Genomic DNA, 26,507 nt, shown 5'->3' with positions numbered 1-26,507 from the left:
AACGAGATAGCGGCGGTTTTGCCGCCGGAGATAATTGGAGGTGCGGAAGGAGCGGATCGGCGAAGATCTGAGTGACGGCAGAGTTTTGAAGACATCGCAGGGAGCTGCGACAGAAGTGGTGCAACCCGGAGTTTTGAAGACATCGCAGGAAGCTGCGACATTTTGTGAGAATTAGTTTTGTGTGTGAGCGTGACCAGGAAGAAGGAAAGCATCCGACGTGATCCAGAGGGCCGCCCGACAGTATCGACTGCAACGAAGCCGACCGCCTCCAAGAATCGTCCGCCTCAGAGATAAGTTGACTGTTCGAACTTTTCTTTTCATTGTACGAACTTTGCGGAACTATTTTAGACAGTAGCCGGGCAATTTGTGCGTAATTCGCGTTTAGTCGGTAGCATTGGTGTGGTGCGAAACCCGCCTCATTTGTGTGTCTTGATCGATACTTGCGCATTTCCTGTTGTGTGCTATTTCGATTGATGCTATGTCTTTTGCGAAAGAGTAAATTGTTGTTGCTTGTTACGAAAGCAATGTGTCCTCGTCCTCTTGTTCATCGACTGGCCAATCTCCACCCTACCCGCTGAGTTCGAATACCTTCATCGATCTCGGAGCTGGGGGATATCACGCACGATCCCTGAGCCCCGTGACATATTTCTGGCGTCCGCGACAGGACTCAGGAACAGTGGTGGAGAAAAGGTTTCGTCGGTAAACTTGTGGTCGAGTTTTGCGAAGTTTGAGACGTGTACGCCATGGATTTGCCCGAGCTAGTAGCGATTGGGAAGGAATTAGGCCTTCAGGGTGCCGCGTTGAAAGAATGGGTTGAGAAGGAACAGAGAGAAAGGCGAGCGCAAGAAAGAGAACTATTGAAGGAACAGCTGCATGCGAGAGAGCAAGAACAAATTCGAGAAACTGAAGCAGCGAAAGCTAGGGCAGAAGAAGTAAAACTTAAGATTAGACTGCAAGAGCTACAGAACCAGGGTGCAACTGGATCAACGCAGAGCGCTACGCGCGACGTAAGCAGCACGCTGCCCATAAGTCCTCATAGGTGGCTTGCGCCATTTGATGAAAAGAAAGATGATCTCGATGCCTACTTGCTGCGTTTCGAACGACTGGCGACGGGTCAACGGTGGGCAAAAGAACAATGGGCTACAGCGCTCAGCGTGTGCCTAAGCGGAGATGCTTTAGGTGTGTTTGCCAGGCTGACCCCAGAAGATTCCGCCGATTATGATAAAGTGAAGCTCGCGCTCCTTCAGCGGTTCCGACTCACAGCGGAGGGGTTCAGAGAGAAATTCCGAAGCGGGAAGCCTATGGAGGGAGAAACAGGCACGCAGTTTGCAGCACGACTGAGTAACCTCTTCGACCGCTGGGTAGACCTCTCCGAAACGAAGCATGACTACGTGAACCTACGAAATTTGCTCCTGACCGAACAGTTCATTAAGGGTTGCCAGCCTAAGCTTGCCGTGTTCCTGCGAGAACGAAAAACTGAATCGCTGACCGATTTAGCTAAACTAGCGGATCGCTACTTGGAAGCCCAATGTCAGAGCAGTCTTGGGAAAAACAAGAACGAAGAAGTGGAAGTAGTAGGAGAACCAAAACGAACGACAAACGTGAAGCAAGTACGGGACAGAGAAGAAAACCGTAACCCGAGACGATGTTATTTGTGTAACAAGATAGGGCATGTGGCCTCAGAATGCAGATCGCGACAAGGAAGACAAGTGGGTGTAACGTGCTACACGTGTGGTAAAGCAGGGCACACCGCAAGACAGTGTTGGGAAAAAGCACCGGCCAAGCCCCAGGCATCGTGCATTGTAGCCCCGAGGACGGAGAAACGTAACTCCGCAGACGACTGCATCAGTGAAGGATACATCGAACTGAAAAATGGAGTGAAGCTGCCAGTGGTGAACGCCTTCGTCTCGCCAAAAACTTTGCTCCAGGTCGAGGGTATGCCAGTGGTAACGGGAAAATTGGGAGAACATCGCGTGACAGTGCTGCGCGACACGGGAAGCAATACAGTTATCGTCAGAAAGATGCTCGTCAAGGAGGAAGACCTGACGGGAGAAGTAGGTCAAGTGTACTTGGTGGACGGGACTGTAAGAAACCTTCCAGAGGCGAGGATATCTGTGAAGACGCCGTTTTTCAGCGGGATCCTGACGGCCAAGTGTATGGAAAACCCCCTCTACGACGTGATCCTGGGAAACGTGCCCGGAGCCCGAGAACCAAGCGACCCAGACCCCAATTGGGAATCATGTGAAGCGACAGATGCCGAGAGGCAGCAGACGCAACTCGCCATGGATGAAGAGACAGAGGAACTGAGTGCCGCAGTGGAGACGAGGGGACAGGCCAAGGAAAAGACTCAAGGGAGGAGAGAACGGGCATCACTCCGAGTACCGGAAATACACGAATGGCCAGCGCAGCCCGGAGAAATTGCGAAGGAGCAGCAAGAGGATGTCACTTTGAAGTGCTGTTTTGACCGAGTCGGGCAGAGACTTCAATGCCGCAATGAGAACAACAGTTCAACAACAGAGTTCGTTGTAAAGGAGGGTATTTTGTACCGGTTGTACCGAATGGGAGCTGGAAAAGAATTTCTGCAGATGATCGTGCCAAAGACGTTCAGAGAGGCAGTATTGAAGCTGGCACATGACGGCATTATGTCAGGGCATCAGGGTGTGCAAAAGACTACGGACAGGGTCCTAACGGAATTCTTCTGGCCAGGCGTACAAGCGGATGTCAAGCGATTTGTCAAATCCTGCGACCAGTGTCAACGGACAACCCCAAAAGGAAAGGTGGCCAAGGTACCTCTCGGAAAGATGCCAACGATCGAGACGCCATTCCAGCGCGTTGCCGTCGACATCGTTGGACCAATCTCGCCAGCCACCGCGAAGGGGAACCAATACATCCTCACGATGGTCGATTATGCGACACGCTACCCGGATGCCGTGGCCCTACCTAGCATCACAACGGAAAGGGTAGCAGAAGGCCTTGTAGAAATGTTCACCCGGACGGGGATCCCGAGGGAAATCTTGAGCGATCGGGGACCCGCTTTTGTGTCGGATGCCATGCGGGAAGTGAGTCGCCTGCTGTCCCTGAAGCAACTTCACAGCTCTCCGTACCACCCGATGGGCAACGGACTTGTTGAAAAATTTAATGGGACCATCAAGATCATGTTGAAACGCATGTGCGAGGAGCGGCCGAGAGATTGGGACCGGTACCTGTCGCCGCTGCTATTCGCATACCGTGAGGTTCCCCAAGCGAGCCTTGGTTTCTCGCCATTCGAACTCCTCTACGGACGCCATGTGAGAGGGCCGCTCTCAGTGCTGCGTGAATGGTGGACCAACGAGGACATCGAACGTGACGTGAAGACCACGTACGAGCATGTATTCCAACTGCGCAACAAACTTGAGGAAACATGCAAGCTAGCGCACGAGGAGCTGGAGCGAGCGGAGGCAAGATACCGGCAACAATACAATAAGAAGGCCCGCCAGAGACGACTCGAAGTAGGACAAAAGGCTCTAATCCTTCTCCCCACAGACAGCAACAAACTTTTGATGCATTGGAAGGGGCCTTTCCCTATCGTCGGGAGGAAAGGAGAGGTCGACTACATCGTGGATCTAGGTCACACAACGAAGGTGTTCCACGCCAACCTCCTCAAGCGGTACGAGGAGAGAGAAGAAGCAGAGGGAGGCCAGACAAAAGTGTGCAGCGTCGTGTCGATAGAAGAAAATGAAAGGGACGAGACAGTACCGATGCTCAGCTTGGAGAAGAAAGAGGACCACAACGACATTGTTTTGGCAGGAAGGTTGAGTGATCGACAACGCAGCGAAGCAAGTCAACTGGTACGACAGTTCAGCACGATCATGTCGGACGTGCCGGGTAGTACAAATTTGGAAACATGTCGGTTGGAGTTGTCCACGGCGAAACCGGTACACACAAGGCAGTATCCGCTACCGTTCGCAGTGCGAAACACTGTGGAAGACGAGATCCAGAAGATGTTGGGCCTGGGCATCATAGAAAAGTCAAGTTCGCCATACAACTCCCCTGTATTGGTAGTGCGGAAGCCAGATAACACGCATAGGCTCTGTGTTGACTTCCGTAGGTTAAATGAGGTGCTGAAAGCAGATGCGGAACCAATCCCAAGGGCTGACCATATGTTTGCAGACATCGGGGAGAAGACGTTTTTCACCAAACTGGACTTCAGTAAGGGCTACTGGCAGATACCTTTAGAAAGAGAGTCTAGGGCGAAGACTGCCTTTTCGACGGAATCCGGCCTGTACCAATTCCGGTACATGCCATTTGGTCTAAAGACCGCTCCAGCAGTTTTCACAAAGGTGATGCGAAAGCTCTTCGACGACCTGCCAGACGTCCGTCACTACTATGATGACGTTTTGGTGGCAAGTGACACGTGGAGCGAGCATATGGCGACACTTAAACAAGTGTTCGAGAGGATCCGCGATGCAGGCCTTACAGTGCGGCCAACGAAATGCGAGATAGGCCACGACGAAGTAAATTTTCTGGGCCATAAGATTGGGAAAGGGAAAGTGTCTCCAGTCGCAAAGCTAGTCGAGAAAATCCAAAAAGCAGAGCGACCAGTCACGAAGAAGCAGGTTAGATCATTCTTGGGACTAACCGGATACTACAGGGATTTCATACCGCACTACGCAGAGGTAGCTGCGCCGCTAACAAGCCTGACGAAAAAGGGAGGAAGCAACACCGTGGTATGGGAGGAGGCACACGAGGAAGCCTTCAATGACTTGAAGCGAAGGTTGACAGAAGCTCCGATTTTACGGCTGCCTGATCTAGACAAGGACTTTGTACTACGAACTGACGCCTCGGAAAAGAGTCTCGGGGCTGTGCTACTGCAAGAGTATGAGGGCGTGTTGCATCCGGTATCATATGCTAGCCGGAAGTTGTTGGCCCGAGAAGCAGCGTACGCCACCATCGAGAGGGAAGGACTCGCTCTTATTTGGGGAATTCATCGGTTCCACCCGTACCTCTACGGCAAGCCATTCGTCCTGCAAACGGACCATCAGCCCCTTCTCCACATCAACCGAAGCCGACACACAAACGCACGCGTGATGCGTTGGAGTTTGCAGCTACAGGAATATGATTTCCGTGTGGAATATGTAAAGGGAAGGGAGAATGTCGGCGCAGACTATCTAAGTCGGATGTAATGACTTGTGAGGGGCCAACAGATTGTATATATTGAACTATAAGTGCCTCTAAAATGAATACTGTACTTTAATTTATTGTGTTTCCGCATATTTGTAGTGATTATCCCTTATTGCTGTGTACACTTGCGTTGTATAGTTGTGTATACCTGTGGCTTGCGTTTGTATATACAATTGGTGTAGTGAGAATGTTGTGCTACCACGTGACCCTGTGTTATAACTCTTGAATGTGATGTTTTTGTAATTGTTTCGTAGCATTTCCATTCTGTTGAGGCGTTGAAGTGTATGATACCGATACTTTTAAGTAATTTTCCATGACCACCACATGCAAGACTCGTGGTCAGCCACAAAGAGAGCACGTGTCCATCACGAGGACCAGAATAGCCGTACAGCCGTGAGAACGTCGTGGTTCTCACGTAACCAAAAGGGACTTCGGCATAGATTCCGAGAATGTGGCACGCGTGGTGACCCTTTTTCGTAGGGAAGAATGGGTTCGTTTCGTGGAAGCGCCTGAGGGTGCCCCGTCTGCCGAGGGATTAAAAAGGAGCGACCGGCCGAAAGTAGGTTGTCGTCCCATGGTCACCGGATAGTGAAAGTCGTAACGAGATAGCGGCGGTTTTGCCGCCGGAGATAATTGGAGGTGCGGAAGGAGCGGATCGGCGAAGATCTGAGTGACGGCAGAGTTTTGAAGACATCGCAGGGAGCTGCGACAGAAGTGGTGCAACCCGGAGTTTTGAAGACATCGCAGGAAGCTGCGACATTTTGTGAGAATTAGTTTTGTGTGTGAGCGTGACCAGGAAGAAGGAAAGCATCCGACGTGATCCAGAGGGCCGCCCGACAGTATCGACTGCAACGAAGCCGACCGCCTCCAAGAATCGTCCGCCTCAGAGATAAGTTGACTGTTCGAACTTTTCTTTTCATTGTACGAACTTTGCGGAACTATTTTAGACAGTAGCCGGGCAATTTGTGCGTAATTCGCGTTTAGTCGGTAGCATTGGTGTGGTGCGAAACCCGCCTCATTTGTGTGTCTTGATCGATACTTGCGCATTTCCTGTTGTGTGCTATTTCGATTGATGCTATGTCTTTTGCGAAAGAGTAAATTGTTGTTGCTTGTTACGAAAGCAATGTGTCCTCGTCCTCTTGTTCATCGACTGGCCAATCTCCACCCTACCCGCTGAGTTCGAATACCTTCATCGATCTCGGAGCTGGGGGATATCACGCACGATCCCTGAGCCCCGTGACACCAGAAAAAAAAGCCTACAGTACCATACATGATCTGACTGCTTGTATACGCATCCTGATGCGGTCTAGAACCCTGTGATACAGAGTGCTGCTTTTAACTTTCCACCCTCGGTGCTCTCGAAAGGCCAAGAGAGGCCAAATATTCGTATCAAATGTACATGAACCCCTTCTAGCAAACCAAAATACTTAAGGAAACGTAACGAAAAAAAGAACAAACGGTGCAAACATGCAGAAACGAAAAGAAAATGCAGCACTCAGTATGAGCCTGAAAGGCGCACTCACCCTTGCACCTCTAAAAAGACAGGTCGTTATCGCATCTAAAAATGTTAGAAAAGGCTACAGTTCAACATACTCGATAAAAGAGCAAGCGACCCTGAAAATGTCGTATGTAGGCATTTTTAGTCAAATGCCTAAAATTCTAGACCCTACACAATGTTTTTTCCTGTTGCTGAACAGAAAAAAAAAAGTGCCAGCACCAGAAAGTTTTTGTTTCTTGCAACACTTTTCGAAGCAACAGGGCACATATTCATGTGCCCTGTTGCTTCGAAAAGTGTGGCAAGAAACAAAACTTTCTGGTGCTGGCACTTTTCTTTTTTTTTCTGTACGTCACCGGTACGTCACCCAGGAAAAGAAGTTTGAAGTTAGTAAGAGTGTAGAACTAAGTTGCGACTCGAAGGGAAACCTACGTTTTTCAAAAGCAATCGGTGTAATCAGAAGACACGCTCCCGTAAAAGGGGATAAGAAGTCTGGGGCTGCAGGGTTGTTGTTGCATTCTTGTCTGGCTGACGACTGAAATTCAACTTCACACTTGGTATTTTTAATTTGCCAGAAATTTGCAACAAATTTCCAAATTGAATTTCAAAATGGCGGCTCCGAAGAATGATGTGGTATTTCAGGTATGTGACAATCGTTCCAAACGCTGTACAACGACTAAACAAGGGAATTGTTGCAGTCACTTCCTAAAAAATTTAAGTCAGACATTTGGAACAGAAAGGTGGAAAAGGATAAGGTGCTCTAACCATAAGAATGGTTATGATTTACTTAGTGGTGTTTCGTCCTCTTCTGCCTTGCAACTGAACAATGAGCCAGATCCGAACCTCAACACCGGTTCAAATCGTTGGATGTGTATGCAAAATGCCAATACAGTAAACCCACGTTATATCGAAGTAGACGGGACCGCAAGAAAATCGATATAAGCGGTGTTTCGATAAAAGCGAGGACACTTCAAAAACAGTAAATCCAGACCCAGGAAAACTCAAAAATGCAATGTCATCGCGACGATATTTTGTTGACGTGCAAAGAACGCAGTCCCCTGGGTTTGGCGCATAGGCCCACCGCCGGCGAGGACACGTTCTTCGAGTTTCCGCAGGCATATCATCAGTTCATTGTTACCGCCACTGCATCCTGCCTTGTTGCGAATCAGACGCAAAATATTCCGCGTTTCCGCCGCTGTAGGTATTTCACAGGGTTCTTCCGAGTCTTCGTCCCAAGTTCGGTCGTCGACGTCCCGACGGCTGACGATAATATCCACAGTTTCGACGTCCGCCACAGGACTAACAACAGGAACGTTTGCGTCCGCCCGCGCGAAGGTGTCAAAATCATCTTCGACTCTTGACAAGCGGGTTGTAGGGGGGTAGTTGGTGGGTTGGTCGACAGAAGACGTGCACTACTTCCATTAAACTTCTACCAGTTGCGAGTCTGCAGGTCTTCTGTCGTCATTGTTTAACCTACCTGTTCGCGTCTCTTGCTGCATTTGTAATCAAATATGTTCCGCTCCTTGGCCTACAAGTCCTTGTCCTTCATGATTGTCGACAACGTTGATGCTAGAACGTTGAACTCTTTAGCGATGATAGATTTCGGCTTGTCACCTTTTTCCACAGCGCGGATAAGTGGTACCTTTTGCTCAAGGGTTAAACACTTCCGCGAAGCTATCGTGCGTGAAAGATCAACACTTTGGAAATGCACCACGCCAGCCACGCAAAACAAAAGCATCCACCGGGGAACGGTGAATCATCTCACGTGCTAGGGGCACATGACCGGTCCCTCTCTTCCCTTTCTCCCACCCATGTCAACGAACCTTCATCGTGCGTCCCACTCTTCGCTGTACGGAAGGAAAAGAGGTTGGGTGAGTGATTGTGTTTGGAGAAAATACAGTAAAGCAGGGTAATGCGGCTTTCGGCAATGGTTTGGGTGGCGATCAGGAGCCTACCGTCGGGCGTGCACTGCCTAATATGCGAGTAAGCTCTCGTCACACTTCGAATAATTTGGTTGTAAATACATGTAAATGCACGGGCATTTCACCGTGCTGCGAATAAAGCGACTTCAATATAACGAGGGATTACTTTATGCGAAGTGTAAATGTTGTGCGTCTACACTTCTGCGTGAAGGCTTGCTCTGTGTTCTTCTGCGTGAAAGCCTGCGTCAGTCAAGGATGTGGCAGCCTTTGTAGGATATGTACTGGCAAGCTTAGTCCAAAATATTTGCACCAAACATTTTGTGTTAACAACATTGACAGAAAAACTCGTCTTCTCAAGTTCTGTTCCCATTTCTGTTTGTCGTCATGGGAGAATGTATGGCAATGGCATAGAAAGAAAATTTGTTTCTCCAAACATCTTTTACAGTGCCCTCCATTAGGATAGCAGACTGTTGAGTAACTTGCCCTTCGCCACTTCCATGTGCTCACTTTCAAAATTGCTTTTTCGAATTAGTGAACAGAATCTGGTAATTGCTGAGGATGCATGGAAGATGCGGTTGCAGTATAAGGCACTCGGGCACAGACTAGCTGAAGCTTACCCGGACATAATCTGGCCGAAGCCAAAATCAGGCACAAAGGCAGAGAAGACAGCAAAGTACTGTTGGGTAAATGTCACAAGAGCTCGAAGTGATGTTGTGACAATTTCGTCAGACTGCTCATGATGGCTGTTTACGTAGTTGATACAGCTTTTACGACTATTACGATTATTAAGCTTCATCATGGGAGCTGCGTAACTGTCTTATGTATCGTGTTATGATGCGACCCTTTCTTTCTTCTTCCTTTTATTTCTGTATTCACATATTGGTAGATGTTGTAGCTTTTCCTTACTGTTGCCATTTGGACGAAAAGCTAACTCCTAGAGCTGTGCATGTAGTATGGTGCTAGAGGAATGCCGAGACGAGGAAAAGAAAGCAGACAAGACGTTTTGTTTCACTTGGTTACCTTTTCTTTAGTCGTGCCGTTCCACTTCTGTTGTTAGGGTGCGGCCTGCAGATCAGTCATGTAATTATACTATGAACAGGAGTCGGAACTCAAACTGAACCCGAACCGAAAACCGCTAGAAACCTGTATTTTTTGCTGAACCGGAAGTGAACTGAACCAGGTTTTGTTTTTTCTCATGTTGATCGAAACGATAACTGAACCGAAATAAATTTAGGCGGTTATCGCTTCACGAAATAGCCTGAATGTGCATTGTGAAGATCGCAACTATGATAAACAGCGTCTATAAGTTAGCGAGGTCACTGACTTTTGCCAGTATAACCTGTATGTGAATAAGTACTCCCTTTCGCTCTGTAGTACAACCTGTTGGATTAATGAGCAATTTAAATTTCAGAGTGTGTTTACTCAGCGACTCTCCCAGAAGCGAAAAATGCGAAGGCTGAGACGCGCTCAGAAGGAAAATGTGCGACATGCAGACAGCGTTGCAGGTGTTCCAGCTGAGACAGGGGACGGCATTGTGGAAAGCTTTGAATTGAGAGGATGCTCCCAACGAACTAAGTGTAAGCACTCACTCATGCAGCTTTTACATTTCAGCAGCTCTGGCTGAACTGCTCCATTTTGAGCCATATCGCAACACCTTGTACTGTGGGTGTCATTTTTTATTTTTCACAGAAGGCACAGTATGATCTATTCATGCCATGTGAGCTTTTGTTTGTCCCAATGACACACTAGATAGCACAATTATTTATGTTGTGACGCGTTTTTACACACCGTACATTTTTTTATTAGACAATTTCTGCTTACTGCCATTGTTTTCTTATCTTAAATTAGTATTATTAATTACATTGTGTTACATGGGTATTATGATATTCCTGCAGTCATCACAACATTCTAGTCCGCCTTCATCTTGCAGGCTTTAGAACAACTTGGAGGGATTGTACATCTTGATCTGCTCAAGCTAACCTTCAATGTTAGGCAATTTGAACATCCTGAGAGACTCCCAGTTTATTTCCCTAATGAGGAAGTTGTAAGTCCTGCAACTTGGTGCAAACTGTTGTAGGTTTAGTTGCCCCTTAACTCCAGTCTTACCTTTTGAACCCCTCTTTGCAGCTTCTCTTTGAAGCAGAACTGAGATTTGGCATACCAGCGGACGAAATGCTGAAGAGGCTAGAGCACGTGCGACAGGTTTACACAAATCTCCATGGTGAAGCAACGGTTGCAGATATTGGCAGTTTCCTACGCTCAAAGAAGTCAACGGCAGCATTGATCACACTTGTGAGTACACATTTCCCATTTGTGTCAGAGGCGGAGCCTTTTCCAAAAATAAAGATGAGCGTAGTGCAGAGCTGTGCCGTGATTAATTACAAGTATCTAAGTTACCACAGATAATTGCGTTTGATGCAGTAGACCACACTAACTAAGTACTATCAAAACTGTGTTACTTTTAAGTTACTTTTTCGTGCAGCTTACGGTACTGTAATTACTTGTAAATTGCCTCTGCATTATTGTGAAGTCATGCTCTAAGTGTTGTAAGTTGCATTGAACATCTCTGTGAGCATATGTCACCTGTAGTTGCTCTTTATTGTCAACAGAGTACATGTACGTTGCCCTTTTTGGGAGGTATTAATATTTGCCATCTAATCAATATTTACGCTTTTGAGTGGGTAGCTCAGTCACACTAGATAAGTAACAGTAAGTGTAACTTAGTTACACTGTGGTTTCAGTAAGTGTAGCTCAATCACATTTTGCAAGAATCATCATACGTGGTTTAGCTGCTTGACACGCATGTTCTTGGGTCTTAGTGAGCACTGTGAGTGTTGTTCCGCCGTCATTCCACCTAGGCTGGCGAGATAGTCAAAGCAAGCACGAGGATAAGTTGCCCTGCTTAAAGCTCGAATTGCGCTTAAACAGTTAACTCCATAAACATGCATGGAACATAGTTGTAATCTCTCGACATCTGCTGTGCTACTAGTTTGCATGCAACAGGTAGCCTTACGATATCACAGTGAGATGATGATGCAAACGGCTTGGCTTAACCAGTCACCCTTCCAGCGTTACCTGCACACACACCGCCTATCCGAGCTCCTCAAGGCCCTCTAAAAGCTATTGCTGAAGACGAGAAAGCAAGTTAAAAGAAGCAAGATGGCTTCCCATGATTTCACTGTACCAGCTGTTGCACAGAAATCTCCGAGCTGTGTAACCTAAAGACTCTTGGAGTTGGTCAAGATTTATTCCCATGTCATTTTTCTAGTAAGTTTTTTTGACGTCTCTGCCAAGTTGTTTAGTATGGAAATGATGTGGAGGTGCTTCCCAGGCAGCACAATGTACTGAAAGTCGAATGCAATGGGATGGATGGTGTGTGTCTTATCAACGTTCTTTAGTTTCACGGGTTTGTTCAAGGCCTTCCACCTACCCGTCCACCCCTATTGCACTCGACTTTCAGTACATTGTGCTGTTTGGGTTATTAATTTGATAAGAATTCTAACTTTTATTGTATACAATCCACGACTTATGCAAAACTATCCAATTGACGACAAACAACTCTTACCACAGAAGGAAAAACAAGGACATTGTGTTTACCTGCTTGGCTCGCCTAGAACATAGAATTGGAAGCCGGATGAAGGAACAAACCGGAGTCTGTCTGCCCTGCTAAAGGAAACCTGTGAATTACCGGAGAAAATCAATTGTCAATGCATTTTTTTTAAATGCCTCGATACCATAAGACGCATGCATTCTTGGATTGAGTGTAGTTGACCTGAAGCCGTCTGATGCATACTTTGACAGTTGGAATCTTTGTGTAATTATGAGCAGAAACAAATTAGCCTTATCTGGCACTAAAATGGTCGGTCCCAGAGGTGCCCACCCAGAAAAAAAAAATCCATTGTTAGCTTTACCTACCTCCAAAGTGTTAGTCAGAGAGATTGCACCAAAGCATCTGATATGTCAATATGGTCTCTTACACTGGCCACAACACTTGTACCCTGTGCTCTTTTTTTTAATGCTGTGAGCTTTTGAACTGCTTAAGAAAGATGAAGCATTTCACTTTTTTGCGAGATTCCATTAAAATACTTCCATTAAAAGGGAATCGATGGAAAACTTTTCCTGAAGCAACTTTAGTACCCTATTTATGTTTGTATGTTTGTGAACCTCCGGTGAAATGCCTAGAAAAACTTTTTGCATGAGGGTTTCCTTAAGGTACTGTGGAAAATAATAAACGTTTTTCTCACAGTAGTTTGTGCACATTGATGGTTTTGTTCTTGAATGCTTGCAACACACCTTTGAAATGGCTAGGAAAACTGGTACCATATAAGCCTTTTTTTGAAGACTGCTCTGTCATTTATATAGTTTGAGAATTTTTCTGAAATGCCTGTGTGTAAAACCAACCTTTGAATGCTTAGGAACATGTCGAATGGTTTTCAAAATATGCATAAAATAAAAATAAAAAGTACCCAATCTTCCATGAAGAGATCGACATTTTACTCGCAGCAGTTTATGTAACTTGGTACTCTTATCTTGTGTTCATAAACTTGCATCCAAATGATCAGAATAGTGTGAATCCCACCTTCTTTTTTTTCTTCTTCTGGGGTTGCCTTTAAATGCTTTACAGGAAAAAAGAAGTGAAGTTGTTAATGCAGAGTTTTCTTGCTTTTATTTAATATTGTTGGTATAATTTTCAAACTTGTTAAGTATTTGAGAATCTCCTTTGAATTGTTCGGGAAGATGTTAAGCGTTTCTCCCCTGAGGATACATATAAATATTTTGGAAAATGTGTATGAGCAGGGCTTGAAACCGTCATTTTTTGGGGTTCGGTTCAAGGTTATCGGTTCGGGTATGGGTTCAGCAAAACCAAAATAACGGTTTGAACCGATACTAAGGGGTTCGAACCGCTTTACGTGTGCTGTGCTAATCAATGGACCACATGTGAGAGTTATTGTCAGGTTCCCACGATGGCTTGCTCCTCCTCCTTCCTCTGACGCCCTCGCGTCTACACCTCATAGGTACAAAGAACCATGCAGTTCACAACGGGTACTACTGCACCAAAAAAGTGCTGGGAAATGGCGTACAGCTAGCATACCATTGAACTCAGTTGCAAAATGCTATTTCTAAAGAAAAGAGAAGAAAGCGGCCACATGGCCCAGAGTCCCATGCACATACCGACACGTTGCTCCCCGCACAAAAGAGGGTGACGCTCCTGTGTTTCTTTCCTCCATGGTCTGGGTCTGAAGCACTCGCCAACCTCTTTCCTGGAGTCGCTAGAGGTCTGCGTTGCTTGCGGACGTTACTCTATGAACTATTACAACTTACGTCGCTTTCACACTGCGACGCAGAGTGAACACAAGTAGCCCAGGCAGCTATGCAAAATGTTGCTGTCATGTAGCACATCTTTTTTACCTTTCCCTTTTTTTTTACAAAAATGTACAGGGATGTCGTGAACCTTTTGAAGGGGAAGCTGTAGGAGGTGCATGGACTCACCACTCCTTGGTTTATCAATTTGTCCGCTCTATGAATTCGCCAATATTCTGAGCGACGCAAGGAGCTGGTGCACTGCAGTCCAGTGGGAAGGTATTGGTGTTTTCACTATCTATCGAACCGGTTACCGCATCATAGTTTTTTCGTTCAGTTCCGGTTCGTTCAAGGGGAGAGAAAAAATGTTTATGGTTCGATTCGGCAAAAAATAATGTTTTTCTGTGGTTTTCGGTTAAGATTCAGTTCCGGTTTCGACTCCTGTGTATGAGAGCAGTCTCAAGACATTTTCACAGGTGTGCCCTTTGCAGTTGTACTGTCACCCAATCTGCACAGTGTATGAATGGTACTTCGCCTCGCGATATTTTTCATTGCATGTCATGGTAAGCTTCAGTCAGCATAAACTGCACGTAAGTGTTCTCCGTTTCTGCGGCAATGCTAGAAAACGCCTGATCATGAAATTTTGTCGTATGCACCATGTGGGTTGATTCTTGTGAAGAACCATGATCTTTTCTTTATTTTTTTTCGTAAATTGTGCAGAATGTGGCTTGCGGTCACTATTTTTGTATATGGCCACCCACAGCACAAAAATGACATATGTCAGCATCAGGGGCAGTCATATACTGCCTGTACTGCATACTCATGCTGCTGCCTATGTTGGCACGTACTACATTGCTCCGCACGTGAGGTGTGTCATGGCAACGCGTAATCAGCGTAATCTTGCGCAGCGCTTTTTCCTTTCGCTGCTTTCACGTATTCTTGCCCGTTAACTGTGTCGGCGTTGCAGCCTTTCCTCTGAGTGGGATGACGACGGTGCTTTTGAGTAGATTTAATGCTTAGGTTGGTCGTATTTGTGAGGCATTGCACTACGCTTTACTTGCATTTAAACATCTAAGTACGTTCTGTTGCAGACATTGGAGGGTGGGGGCGCATTGCAAATGGCGGCAGGAGAGGATCGGCTACATCAGTGAAGCGACGGTGTACATCACAAGTGAGGTTAATTGTATTGTTTCATTCCAGGTGAACCTGGGACTGCATTGATTGCACTGATTGAAGTGCGTGAGTTATAAAATGAGGTACTGTAATAGCTTTCACGTTGGAAGAGCGCCAGCCTGATATTAACTTCGGTTTCTTTGTAGACAGTTCCCTGTCACAACGGTCACACATGCGAGTCCGTTCGTCGACCATTTTGGGTGAGAATCTGTCCTGTTCGTCAGGATGACCTTGATTCAGCTTTGCGCAGACTGCCTGTTCGAAGTTTCGAGGACTGTGTGGGCGTGCTAGGACTAGCGGATTACCGGATTATTAGTGTCCGTGCAATGTGTGCTCCATATATGTGAACGTCGGAGTTAAGTGAACCGTGTATGCTTTCCATTCGCCAAACGATGATGTACTGGATGTCAATTTACAGGTACGTGCATACCAATAAATTTTAGTGTTACATGTTTGATGTTCTTGGTGCATTTTAATTCCTTTTCTCTCTTTTTTTGCCAATTGTGGAGCCCATCATACTGGGCTCCAACTCGAGAGGCAGAATGTAACTCCTGTATTAGGGGGGTACGGGTAACCCTTCAAACGGCCGGAACACTGTGGTTCCTGGTGTCAGCAGCGATGCCGTACCAGTTGCTTCAGGGGGCACGGAGTACCTACAGCTTTCGCAGGCACCGCGGGCCTCTTGAAGTCATCTGGCACATTTAAAAAAAAAATGTGCCAGTTGATCAGATGGCACATATCCGTCACTGGGTTTAGAGTGTACACGTGTTCGCCCCCCTAGCTGTGCTGCAAATTCTGTCTTTAAAGACATAGGAAGGAAATATAGTATTAACGAACAAGATATTTATGCGAAGACCATTGGGAGACGACAAAGTGTCATAAATCCGGATTGTCGTATTAACGACATTCGACTGTATGTGCATGTAGTGTATGATGCCTGAGACGAAGACCTTTGAGCTTTTTCTTGCATTCTTGAGGGTATATATACCGGGCGTAACAATGTTTTACAACGACATTTCTCAAGGCATCTAAAATTCGTATTCGGAAGTCGCGCATGCGCAAACTTGTCGATCTCTTCGAAACCGTTTTCAAAAATGTTAGATTTTTTTCTTCGAACCTGCGCGAATTCGAACCGCGGCCTTTCGCGACATACTCTGACCAACCGGTATCGTGTAGGGTTCTTCATTTTCGGGTTAAACCTGATCTTTCACAATATTTGCACCCCGAACCTTTTTTTTTTTTTCTGAGATTCGGGCGTAAACCGATTTCTCTCCGAATTCCGCGAGGTCTCTCAACCTCGTATACCTTCTCAGTGAGCCACGAAGGGGATGAATCACATTATCAACCTTGTTTCCCAAGAAAACACCTGAATATGTTCCTGCCAGTCACCTCATAAGAATTACCGGGTGCTCCTTTTGGACTCCTGTTGCAATGACGTGGTTCATCCCTGCAATTATATTGGCAGCTTGACTCACGCGATTTTAGTTTCACCCGGAAACTCCCGACACGTGACAGAGCACGCCCGATTCTTCCCCGAATCTCCTTTCTAAAAAATCACCCAATTTTTACCCCCTCCCCAGAATTTCAAAAATATTAGAACCGAAAGCGAAGAACACTGCGCGGTACAACACCGGCGGTTGTCAGTCTCGGCTTATTTGCGTATTGTAGCAAAATTCGACGATGAATATTTAAACTCACACACTCGTTTCAAGGTTATTTAAATGGAATGACCTTCAACGAGGATTGTCTTCCATCCCGTGATCTCGCTTTCGACCGACATCCCCCTCTTTAAAGAGTTCGTCGATTAATATTACGTAATGAGTTATTACTAGACCTCAGATTCCTAGGCAAACGCCTTCTCTCTCTATCTCTCTCTCCTCTCGTGTGGTTCGTTCCAATAGCACCATATCAATTCAGGAGCACGAATTGGGTACTGGGAACCTCTTGTATCAACTTGATAGTAGCTATAAATGCACGTGTCATAGTTGGAACTTAAGAACAACGATTTAACAGCCGCACTGCTCCCCCTGGTGATGAAACTCCCCCAGCCCAATCTTCATCATCAAGTAGAGTCACCTTAGCTTCGTACGTTGTAGTCCAGCGATTCCACTCACAAAGTCCAGCATTATTCTTCTGAGCGCTTATTTTTTAACTGTTGGGCTTTCAAAACTGATTTTTTTTTTCAAACAACCGTCAAAGGCGACGCCAAAAGACACGGACGAAGGCAGGAAAAGATCCAAGTCTTGGACCACACGCCGTATACACCACCTAAGGCCATTTGAAGCACTGTGTGGCCGGAGATTTTGTGCAGAATTCATTCTTAAAAATGGAGGAACAATGTTAAAAAAAATCACAAGATTCACTGAAACTGCACCTGCCAATGATACTCCTGAATCATCTTCATGGAATAAAGTAATTACTGCATATTTTGCAACATAATCTTGCATCAAGTATGTTCTTTAGAATGACTGTCTGGATTGTGCAGCTTCCGATAATGTTACATTTGATGCTTCTAAGCTTTTTTCTGATTAACGTCTGAAGCAACCTTGACAAATACATGGATAACAGCACTGTTCAAGTTACACATTTAACCCTTGGACACTGCATGCACATCCACAGAATGGACAGTGGAGAGTCTATGGCAGTTCTCATGCACAGTCTGCTTCATCTCAAGGGTCTTTAGATGCAAATGACATTCGACCCGAATGCAATATTTTAAATTCAGTATTTTACTGCCTCGTTCACTCGACACTTCGGTCTGCAGTACACTTCAGATGTTGACACAATATTGCACAAAGCAGGGATGAGTTCCAGGGAGCACGTGACAGACTGTACCGTTATGAGAAGATGACACAAAGCATTGAACGTCGTGCAGCCATGTTCCGTGAATCACTGTCGAATATAATCAGAAAGGCAACATGGGCACTCTTCAATGATTACATAACAGGAATTTTAGGAAGAAGCTGCTTAATAAAAAAAAAACGTTATTCCAATGACATCAACACCAGAACACATCTTGGCACAAATGAGAGCCTCAGTACGTTCACACAGAAGTTAATCCGTAAGTGTTCCACCCTTATTTAAAGTGCACTCTCACTTGGCGCTGTAGATGATGATTCCTTTTAAATGCACACCGACAGACGGAGCACGGGTAGTTCCTCTGGCACTCGTGGACTGCTTCCGAATGTCTGTCCAGGGAAGCCTTCTGCGAAAATCCCCTGAAGCACACTTGGCAAACATAAGGTCTCTCTCCAGTGTGAATTCTCTTGTGCATTTTCAGATTAGCCGTGTAATCACTGGAGTAGGGACAGAAGCTGCACCGGTGCCTCTTTGGAGCTTCGCCAAGTACGGGGCTGCGGTCAGAGCGGTTCACACATGCGACAGTAGGAACGAATGTGATGAAGTATGGCGGCCAACACTCATATATTATGCCAACGAATACATTGCACAGTAACGACGAATACAAGTAGGGAGACAAGGCAGGAGCAACGCCACCGAGACAGTGCGAGCCTGCCTACTCGTCGACATGACGTAACAACTAAGCGTCAGCCAATGAGGACCGTGTTTTCAACGGCCGCAGCCAATCACGAACGTGCTTTCAGCGGTCGTAGCCATAGAAACGAGCCCCGTCAGCCGCATGGGTAGCCACTGTCCTATGCGGTTAAGCAACGTCCCCGCGTACTAAACAGGAAGACAAAATAAAGTCCAAAGCGGTCCATATTTTTCTCGAGGCTCCCTTTCTGGAAAGCGTGTTGCACTTGTCGACAGGTTCAAATTTTCGGAAGCTGGCTGTTTGATTGAGTTTCAAAGTTGGTTGTTTCATTTGCAGGTTCTTGAATTCGCAGTGTGACGAATTGCGGTAGCAGACGAATTCCGACTTGTCCACGTAGCGAGTGAGGAAGAGGAGGCATTAACCAGGCCTTCTGCGTCTAGATGGCGTTGGTTGGGGCAACAGTGGCGAACTATATGGCTACATATTGCGCAATATCTGCTCCACAATCCCGTTCCTCTTCCAGGGGACAGAAGAAGCAGGTACCGAGCTACAGCAAACACCAGACAAGTAGTCGTAGCATCAGAAAGGGTAGCTTCCCAAGAGAAACCCCAGACGAACAAATGCAGCAGAAATGCAGAAATCGTTACGTTCACACTTGCGAATATGTCTACAGAGTTCGTGGTTTTCGGGTTAAACCCGATGTTTCACGATAGTCGCTCCTGACGAAATTTTCAAGAATTGAAGTGGAACCCAATATCTACCCCGAAATCCTTGCGGTCCTTAAACTCGTCATTCTCGGTAAACTGTCAGAAAAGCGAACCATAATATCAGCCAAGAGAGCTATTTGTGGCAACCTATTTGTCCTCCTTTTTATATCCCCTGCTGAAGGAGAAAAAAGGACAAGCTTTTGTGGAGCTCGCACAAGCGTTTGAATACCGCAGTCATTCACTGCCCCAATTCCGAGCAGAACTGTGAAGATTATTGTTTCTTCTCCCAGTGTCACAGCAGTGACTTCCCTTCTTGTGCACTTCATTTCACTCGAAGGTTCCCCGACGAGATATCAAACAGAGATCATAGCGCCCGATTTCTCCCTGAAATCTCGGGCGTAAAGAGCACCCGATTCGTCCCCAAACGAATTTAAAGAAAATCATCAAACTGGAAAACGAAGATGAATGCGTTGTATCTTGCGTACGTCCGTTTCCCGTGAAACCCATTATTTGAATTCAATTTCAAGCTGAGTGTATTGCAATTGCTCGGCTCTTGGGGCCTTTTTTGGCAGGTGCCTTTCTTGGGGAGGGAAGAAAGACTAACTGTAGCACCTTCCCCGTAGAAATGCCACAATAACTTCGACGCATTAAGAGGGCAGGTATACTAAACAAAAATTTTGTCTCGAATGTGCAGGATTCCAGATTATACGCGTTATTATCAACCTCGAGATCACATACCCTTGCGCACTCAAGCAGCATTTCATATAGTGGATAGCAGTTGTACTACTCCCCACTTATTTTTGCTACAATGTATGCTATTGTAACTATGCAGTTGCATGTTTGTTTTCTTGCTCCTTTTTTGTGTATTCCTCTGTATTTTTGTGTTTTAATTTTTGGTATATGTCTAAATTTAGTTTATGTGGTACTCGCATTAGTTAGTTTTTGCTTCCTCTCATGCTATGCGTGCAGCTCGAGCTATTTTCTCCATAATTTAGATGCAAATGGCATTCAGTTTGAATGCCATATTTTTAATTCAGTATTTTACTGACCGGTTCACTAGAGGCTTAGTGTACCCGGATGTATCCGGAAGTACCCGGAGGTAAACTTGAGATGCTGACACAAAATTGCGCGCACAAAGCGGGGATGAGATCGAGTGAGCGCACGTGACAAGCAGTAATGTAAAAACGATTACACAAAATATATATATGGAACATCGTGCTCACGTGTTCCGTGAACCACTGTTGAATATACTAATCAGAAAAGTTGACACGGGCACTCTTCAATAACCATGCGACAGATGCCATGCGAAAGGCGTACTAGGAACAGGAAGCTTAATCAGAAAAGTTCTTCCAATGACGTCAGCAGCAGAAGACACCTCGATGCAGAGGAGAGGCCTCAGTGCCCCCGCACGGACTTAATCCTCTCCATCTCATTTAAGGTGCGCCCTCTGATGACGTCTTAGATGGTCCTTCCGGTGGAACGGCCACCCACAGATGGAGCACGAGAAGTTCCTCTGGTCCTCGTGCACCTCTTTGGAATGTCTGTCTAGGGAGTCCTTGGAGGAAAACGCGCCCCCACAGACGGAGCACGCGAAGTTCCTCTGGCCCTTGTGGATCGCTACCAGATGTCTGTCCAGGGAGAACTTTTGCGAAAATCCTTTCGAGCACACTGGGCACACGTAGGGCTTCTCCCCAGTGTGTGTTCTCTCGTGGACCCTAGTGCGAGCCTTGTAGGGACTGGAGTAATCGCAGAAGCTGCACCTGTGCCTCCCTGGAGGCTCCTGGGCGGCAGGCGCACGAGGCGTGCAGGCGCGGCGGCTCAAACCTGAAGGAGGAAGGACAGACACGACTAAGTATGTCGACCAATGTCCGAAATGTCCGAATTTATGCCGAAAAATACAACAGGGGGGCAACGAGGCAGGGGCGACAGTGATGTGGTTACATAATTGCGCAATGCTTGCTCTGCATTCCTGTTCCTTACCTGCAACGCATACACAGACACGTAAAAGAAGTAAGAAGTAAATAAACCAGGGTCCGCTAAGTCGCATCACGTGAGCCAGCTGAGAAACATCTGACACCCACATGACACGATTTAGCATATGCACTGCCCCACGTGGCGATGAAACTCCCCCAGCCCAATCTTCGTCATCAGATAAAGTCGCCGTAGCTTTAAAGAGGTTGATCCGTTTCGTACGCTGTATTCCAGCGATTCCACTCACAAAGTCCCGCATTTTTCTTTTGAACGCTTATTTTAACTTTTGGGCTTTCAAAACTGATTTTTTTTTTTTCAAGCAGCCGTCAAAGGCGACACCAAAAGACACGGACGAAGGCCGGCAACGATCCAAGTCTTTGACCACACCTTAATTAGAGTAAAGGACAAACATATTGCCATCACACCAGATCAATTGCAGTCTTTCGTTGTCACCAAAAGTATGGTGGCCGGGGTACATGACTCTCATCAACATTCTGATAATGTAATCCACATACAATGCTCAGTCATTTTTAAATTTTTCATGCACATCAGTACGCCTTGTATATTCAAGTTTGCTTCTATCTTGTTTCATGCTAGCGCTTGCTATCCGTGCGGTAGCCAGAAAATATTATGGGAGGCTCTATGGGGACCTCCCAGATGCACTACCAAAGGTACGATCTTGGGGGTTTGAACCCGCCTGGCTATGCCCCTATTGGCTATGCTATGCTAAACATGCTGTGACACTACTGAACAAAAATTGCCAAACAACTCCGCTTTGTCTCAACAAAGATGCAGGGAGTTAAAACGGGTGCAGCTATGTGAAAGCCAACCACTGCAGAAATGCAAATAAGAACAACAGTTCTGGAACCTGATGTTCGAACAGCTACTGGGAATTCAAAAGATCATACTACATGCGTGAAAATAACTAGCACAATCACATATGTTTGTATGTTCATGCATTTTGCCTCAGCAACTGAGTTCCAATGTATGCTTGATTGCATTTATTTAGCATTTGTTTCAAGAGAGGCAAATGTCCTGAAGATATTGCAAATCTATATTGTAAATCTACTCAGTATTGGCCAGTTAGATCACACAACTTGGTTGATTCATTTTATCAAGCTTTGTTTCACACCTCAAGGAAACACTCTTCGGTAACCTCAGTGAGCCAAACACGCAGTCGAGGTCCAGTTTTGGATATTTTTACTGGTCTCGTTAGCAATACATTGTTCCAAAATACCACAAATTCCAGCTGGACACCATATCAATGAGCCAGTTGCCTTCCACTTCATTGGAGCGGCCCCCTGCTGGCTAGCAGGAAGGTATCGAATAAGAACAGGTGACTGGCTGTTCTGTGCACCTCTCAGTGTGTGTGGCCGCTTCTGTTTGCTGCTTGGGTGTCACTCCCATAAATAAATGCAACACCCCGGTGCTCCATAAACTTTTGTCCCAATCTGTTCGAATATTGATGCACAGATATTGTGTGAAGAAAGCCATAGCAGCAGGGCAGTTTTCAGAAGCAGCTTTTCAACCAGATTCCAAGAGTGTGCCAAGCGGCAGGAAATACACCCAGCCAGTGGATTTCTGTTGAATTCATGCTTAAGGATCTTCACATCTACATCATTTACTCATGAATGCAGCACTGTCATGTGACAACACATGACAGTCCATTAATGCTTTGAACATGAATTGAGCTTTACCCTCTGGTTGGGCGTGAAACAATGAATCTTTCAACAGCTCATGACCCATTTGGGGGTCATGACCCACAGTTTCAGAAACACTGCTCTACGCATTCGTTCCAACAATAATCTGGCATCCTTCAAAAACACCACCAAACAGGACTTTTCTGCTGATACGTAGGGTGACATGCAATTACTTTTTGATTATGTGCATTTCTCTGCTGTGCAATATCTTTGCTATTTGTTTTTTATACTTGTCATGTGTTCTTGGTATTTCTGTTCCCCTCAAATTGTGTAGACATTTGCATTGACTGTGTCTTGGACTGTTCAACAGGGCTTGCCCAGTATCAGTATCGGAGTATACTGTCATGAAATAACAATAAAAACCTGAAAAAAAATCATCTGAAACACATCTGTCTGACTGATTCCTCTAACAATCTCCTCACAAATGCTCGATGAATGATAGTCCATGTAACCACTCCTTTGGTTGCATGGCACAGAATATGCACCTTGAAGATGTTGTGGACAGAAACAAGCTGTAACAGGCCGAGGAAGTTTAGATGATGTGGTGAACCTATGAGTTTGTTGTTGCCTTGAATGGGCCATCATCGCTCAGAGGTAAAACTTCTAGTCAGAGTCTAACTATACTAAGGCATACTATAAATTACTATATAGTCTAACTATACTACTATAAATTTTTTGTTCTGCACTTTTCTTGGTACACCGGAGTTCACCCAAATGACTTTCTTAAGCATTTTTGCAAGAGCAGCCTTTTGGGAAGAAATAGGCAGCAAAATCTCAAATTGGAACACTGACCTTACCGAGCAGTGTTTGTTAGTTGTCGAGGTTGTACAATGTACAGCTTGGTACAAATGTTTACGGACCACCATGGTGTCACATTTCTCCATTGGAGTGACACACTAGCATCAAACGAGCGCGGACGCACATACTGATAGATAGACCCGTTTCTTATTCGATCTTTTGCTGGTAGCTGGCAGGGGACCGCTCCGATGAAGAAAAGCGCAGTGCCGTGAACTTTTGTCTCGGGCTGAACACGCTGTTGTGTTGTACTCATACAAATTCTGAACTGCAATCTTTGGAAATTTGAAACCATTATGCCTTAACTGTCGGCTCTGATCATGAGCGAGATGGGCCCCGGAGCATACGTCCCGTTATGTCCTGGAACTTTGCCAGTCTGGAACGTTGCAGACGAATCATCAATGCAGGTTACCCCACGCCTAACGGAACCTTATGATTTTATGGACCTTTTTCCTTTGATGTTCTTCTCTGTAAAAGCACCCGATCAGTTACAAATATAATAACACTTTAAACTTCCATCTTTCAATCTTTTTACCCCTGTGCCTTTAGTAAAATGACTCTTGGCTGCATCCTGCATTTCTTCTCCCCATGCCTGAAAATCTGAAATCAGTAAAAATAAGCAATGTCCTCAGTTTCAACACAATCCTCATGTGTTTCGTAATTTTGTTGCTCCAGTTGAGAATACAATATTAGAATTCTGAGTAAAAACACAAGTATAAAATAATAGGAATCATTAAGCACAACGAAAGATTACTGATAATTGTCGAAACCACGATATTTCTTACTCATATACCGACTTCGGTGTTCAGATAGAACAGGTAGTAATTAGACAGTCCGATTGCACAGACTGTACGAACACGCCACCCGAATTAGTCCAACTCGACACTATGGGCGTACATTACGCACCAGCCTGCCGGTTTATGCCACTGAATCATTTGCTACAACACATGCAAAATAAGGGCGTTGAATGCGAATGGTATGTGTGTACTAGTGTAACAGAGCATGAGACGTACTTACCAGAATTGCACTCGTGCGTCTTAATTCACTTGGAAGTTGTGTACCTACATTCACCTGGTGCTGCTGCTGGACTGAGAAGGTGCAGCTGAGAAAAAGTGGACTGGCACTTGTTGCATCTGTAGTAACAGAGCGGCCCATTTTACAATTTTGTACAGACGCCTTCACCTTTTGAACCGCGATCACGAAACTCGCAGGCGTTGCTGAAACGTTCCCTCACCTGTTGAACATCGACGGACGAGCCGGACATCCAGCGAGGAACTTGAACGGAATATTTGGCAAAGCTGCTTCACCACTACCACAAATCTCATCCTCAAGCCATGCTCAAGCAAACAAACCGCTGTCTGCTAGCGCATGCGTACGCGAAGCGAGCAGACGGCAAGGCGGCGGCAAAGAAAGACACGTGACATCACTTCTAGCGCATGCGCAGCGCAACTCATTTTCCTCTCCCGAAGGCCAAGTTTCTCGTCGGAGTGGACGGGTTGTTCCAATTACCCAGCGCTGAGTAGAGAGCAGTCTCATGGAATGCTCTGCTCTGAATTTATGCCTAGAGGGTGAACACTACTAAAGTTCCTAGCTCATTGTATGCTGTGGCTAGGCCGGCAATGGTTCGACTCAGCAGTAAGCGTGTTTGTTTTCATTTTTTCAAAAAAAATTCGGGAAAAAAACCCCCAAAGAAAACGTTTTTTTAGAGCGATTCGAAATTTTCGGAAATTTTGCATCCCTAACCATGACATCAAAACTCATCAAACTAACAGAAAACGTGGCACCCAAAAGCCAACCATGAAGTTCACAACTACAGAACTGTCACAACTACCACGCTGAAGGCCCTCTAAATAGTAAGTCAAGGATTTGAAACATTTGCCTTACATACTCTGATGCATCCAATGCATGTACACGTTTTTTTAGAAAGTAACTATTGACAAATACATTGGTAACAACATCATTCACATCTCAACATTGTACATACTTTCTGGGCTGAAAGGGACCGGCATGATGCAAGTTATGTATGGCTACTAATGCCTTTCAGTGTAAATGATACACTACGTAAACGTCCTTTTTGTCCCTTCTCTTTTTTCACAATGCAAAGTTTTACTAACTTCTCTGTCTGCAGTTAGTAATTCTTGGAGTACGCTTCGAATGCAAGCACAGTGTTACTAGGCAGCGCATGAAATAATGCACCACACTTTGGTACCCGATGAGTAAACAAAAGTTCACATTTCAGTTAAATAGTACCTGCACGAGAACATAAAAGGAAGAAAAGACAAACGCGAGCACATATTGTTACACACTGTTAATAATGTGTGCGGCACGTGTACTTCATGCCGAACATATTATACAAAGACAAAAATGTGCCCTTGAAGATGAGGGCAGCATATCAATCGTGAGGCAAACAGAGACAAGATATATATATATATATATATATATATATGTGTGACGTAACGACGAAGAGACCGAACTCACGCTCGTGCATGGGCAGGATTCATTCATTAAACTGTTATTGCTCGGGACGGATGTCCAGTGTTCATCACACGAGTCGACAGGATACTACCTAAGTGTGGACCCTCATGCCTCCCAAACACCAACCTCTCATCATTCCTAAATATCATGGTGGCGCCGACGACGTACCCGTGGGAAAATGGCTCCGCTTGTTCGAGTCCAAGGCAGACACCAACGGCTGGACAGAGCAGGATAAGATCAACAACTTAAGCGAATACATCGAAGGCGAAGCGTTCCGCTGGTACCTGACCGAAATTTTCGAGAGCGCGAAGACTT

The 26,507-nt window shown here is 45.7% G+C and overlaps 2 protein-coding genes across 2 annotated transcripts; one reads left to right on the top strand and one right to left on the bottom strand.

The window, feature by feature from the left end:
- The first annotated feature begins 743 nt into the window (after nucleotides 1–743).
- On the top strand, nucleotides 744–5,162 carry LOC135373978 (uncharacterized). Its single transcript, XM_064607000.1, has one exon. It carries the CDS (start codon nucleotides 744–746, stop codon nucleotides 5,160–5,162), a length of 4,419 nt encoding a protein of 1,472 aa, XP_064463070.1.
- A 15,518-nt stretch (nucleotides 5,163–20,680) lies between these two features.
- LOC135373977 (zinc finger protein 2-like) lies at nucleotides 20,681–22,968 on the bottom strand. The gene is made up of 2 exons (XM_064606999.1): nucleotides 22,920–22,968; nucleotides 20,681–21,075 (listed from the first exon to the last, which is right to left on the bottom strand). Exons 1-2 carry the CDS (start codon nucleotides 22,966–22,968, stop codon nucleotides 20,681–20,683), a joined length of 444 nt encoding a protein of 147 aa, XP_064463069.1.
- Between the last annotated feature and the right edge of the window lie 3,539 nt (nucleotides 22,969–26,507).

Source organism: Ornithodoros turicata, unplaced genomic scaffold (genome assembly GCF_037126465.1).
Source record: "Ornithodoros turicata isolate Travis unplaced genomic scaffold, ASM3712646v1 Chromosome37, whole genome shotgun sequence".
Classification (NCBI taxonomy): domain Eukaryota; kingdom Metazoa; phylum Arthropoda; class Arachnida; order Ixodida; family Argasidae; genus Ornithodoros; species Ornithodoros turicata.
Note: the sequence above shows the minus strand (reverse complement) of the source record. Positions and strands in the feature narration are given on the sequence as shown.

Bases quoted from the DNA above. Each gene is read 5' to 3' on its own strand.
- LOC135373978 (XM_064607000.1), top strand. From the start codon at position 744: ATGGATTTGCCCGAGCTAGTAGCGATTGGGAAGGAATTAGGCCTTCAG.
- LOC135373977 (XM_064606999.1), bottom strand. From the start codon at position 22,968: ATGGGTCATGAGCTGTTGAAAGATTCATTGTTTCACGCCCAACCAGAG. The intron at 21,076-22,919 runs GTAAAGCTCAAT...TTCCTCCTTCAG, and splicing joins GTTTCACGCCCAACCAGAGG to GTTTGAGCCGCCGCGCCTGC.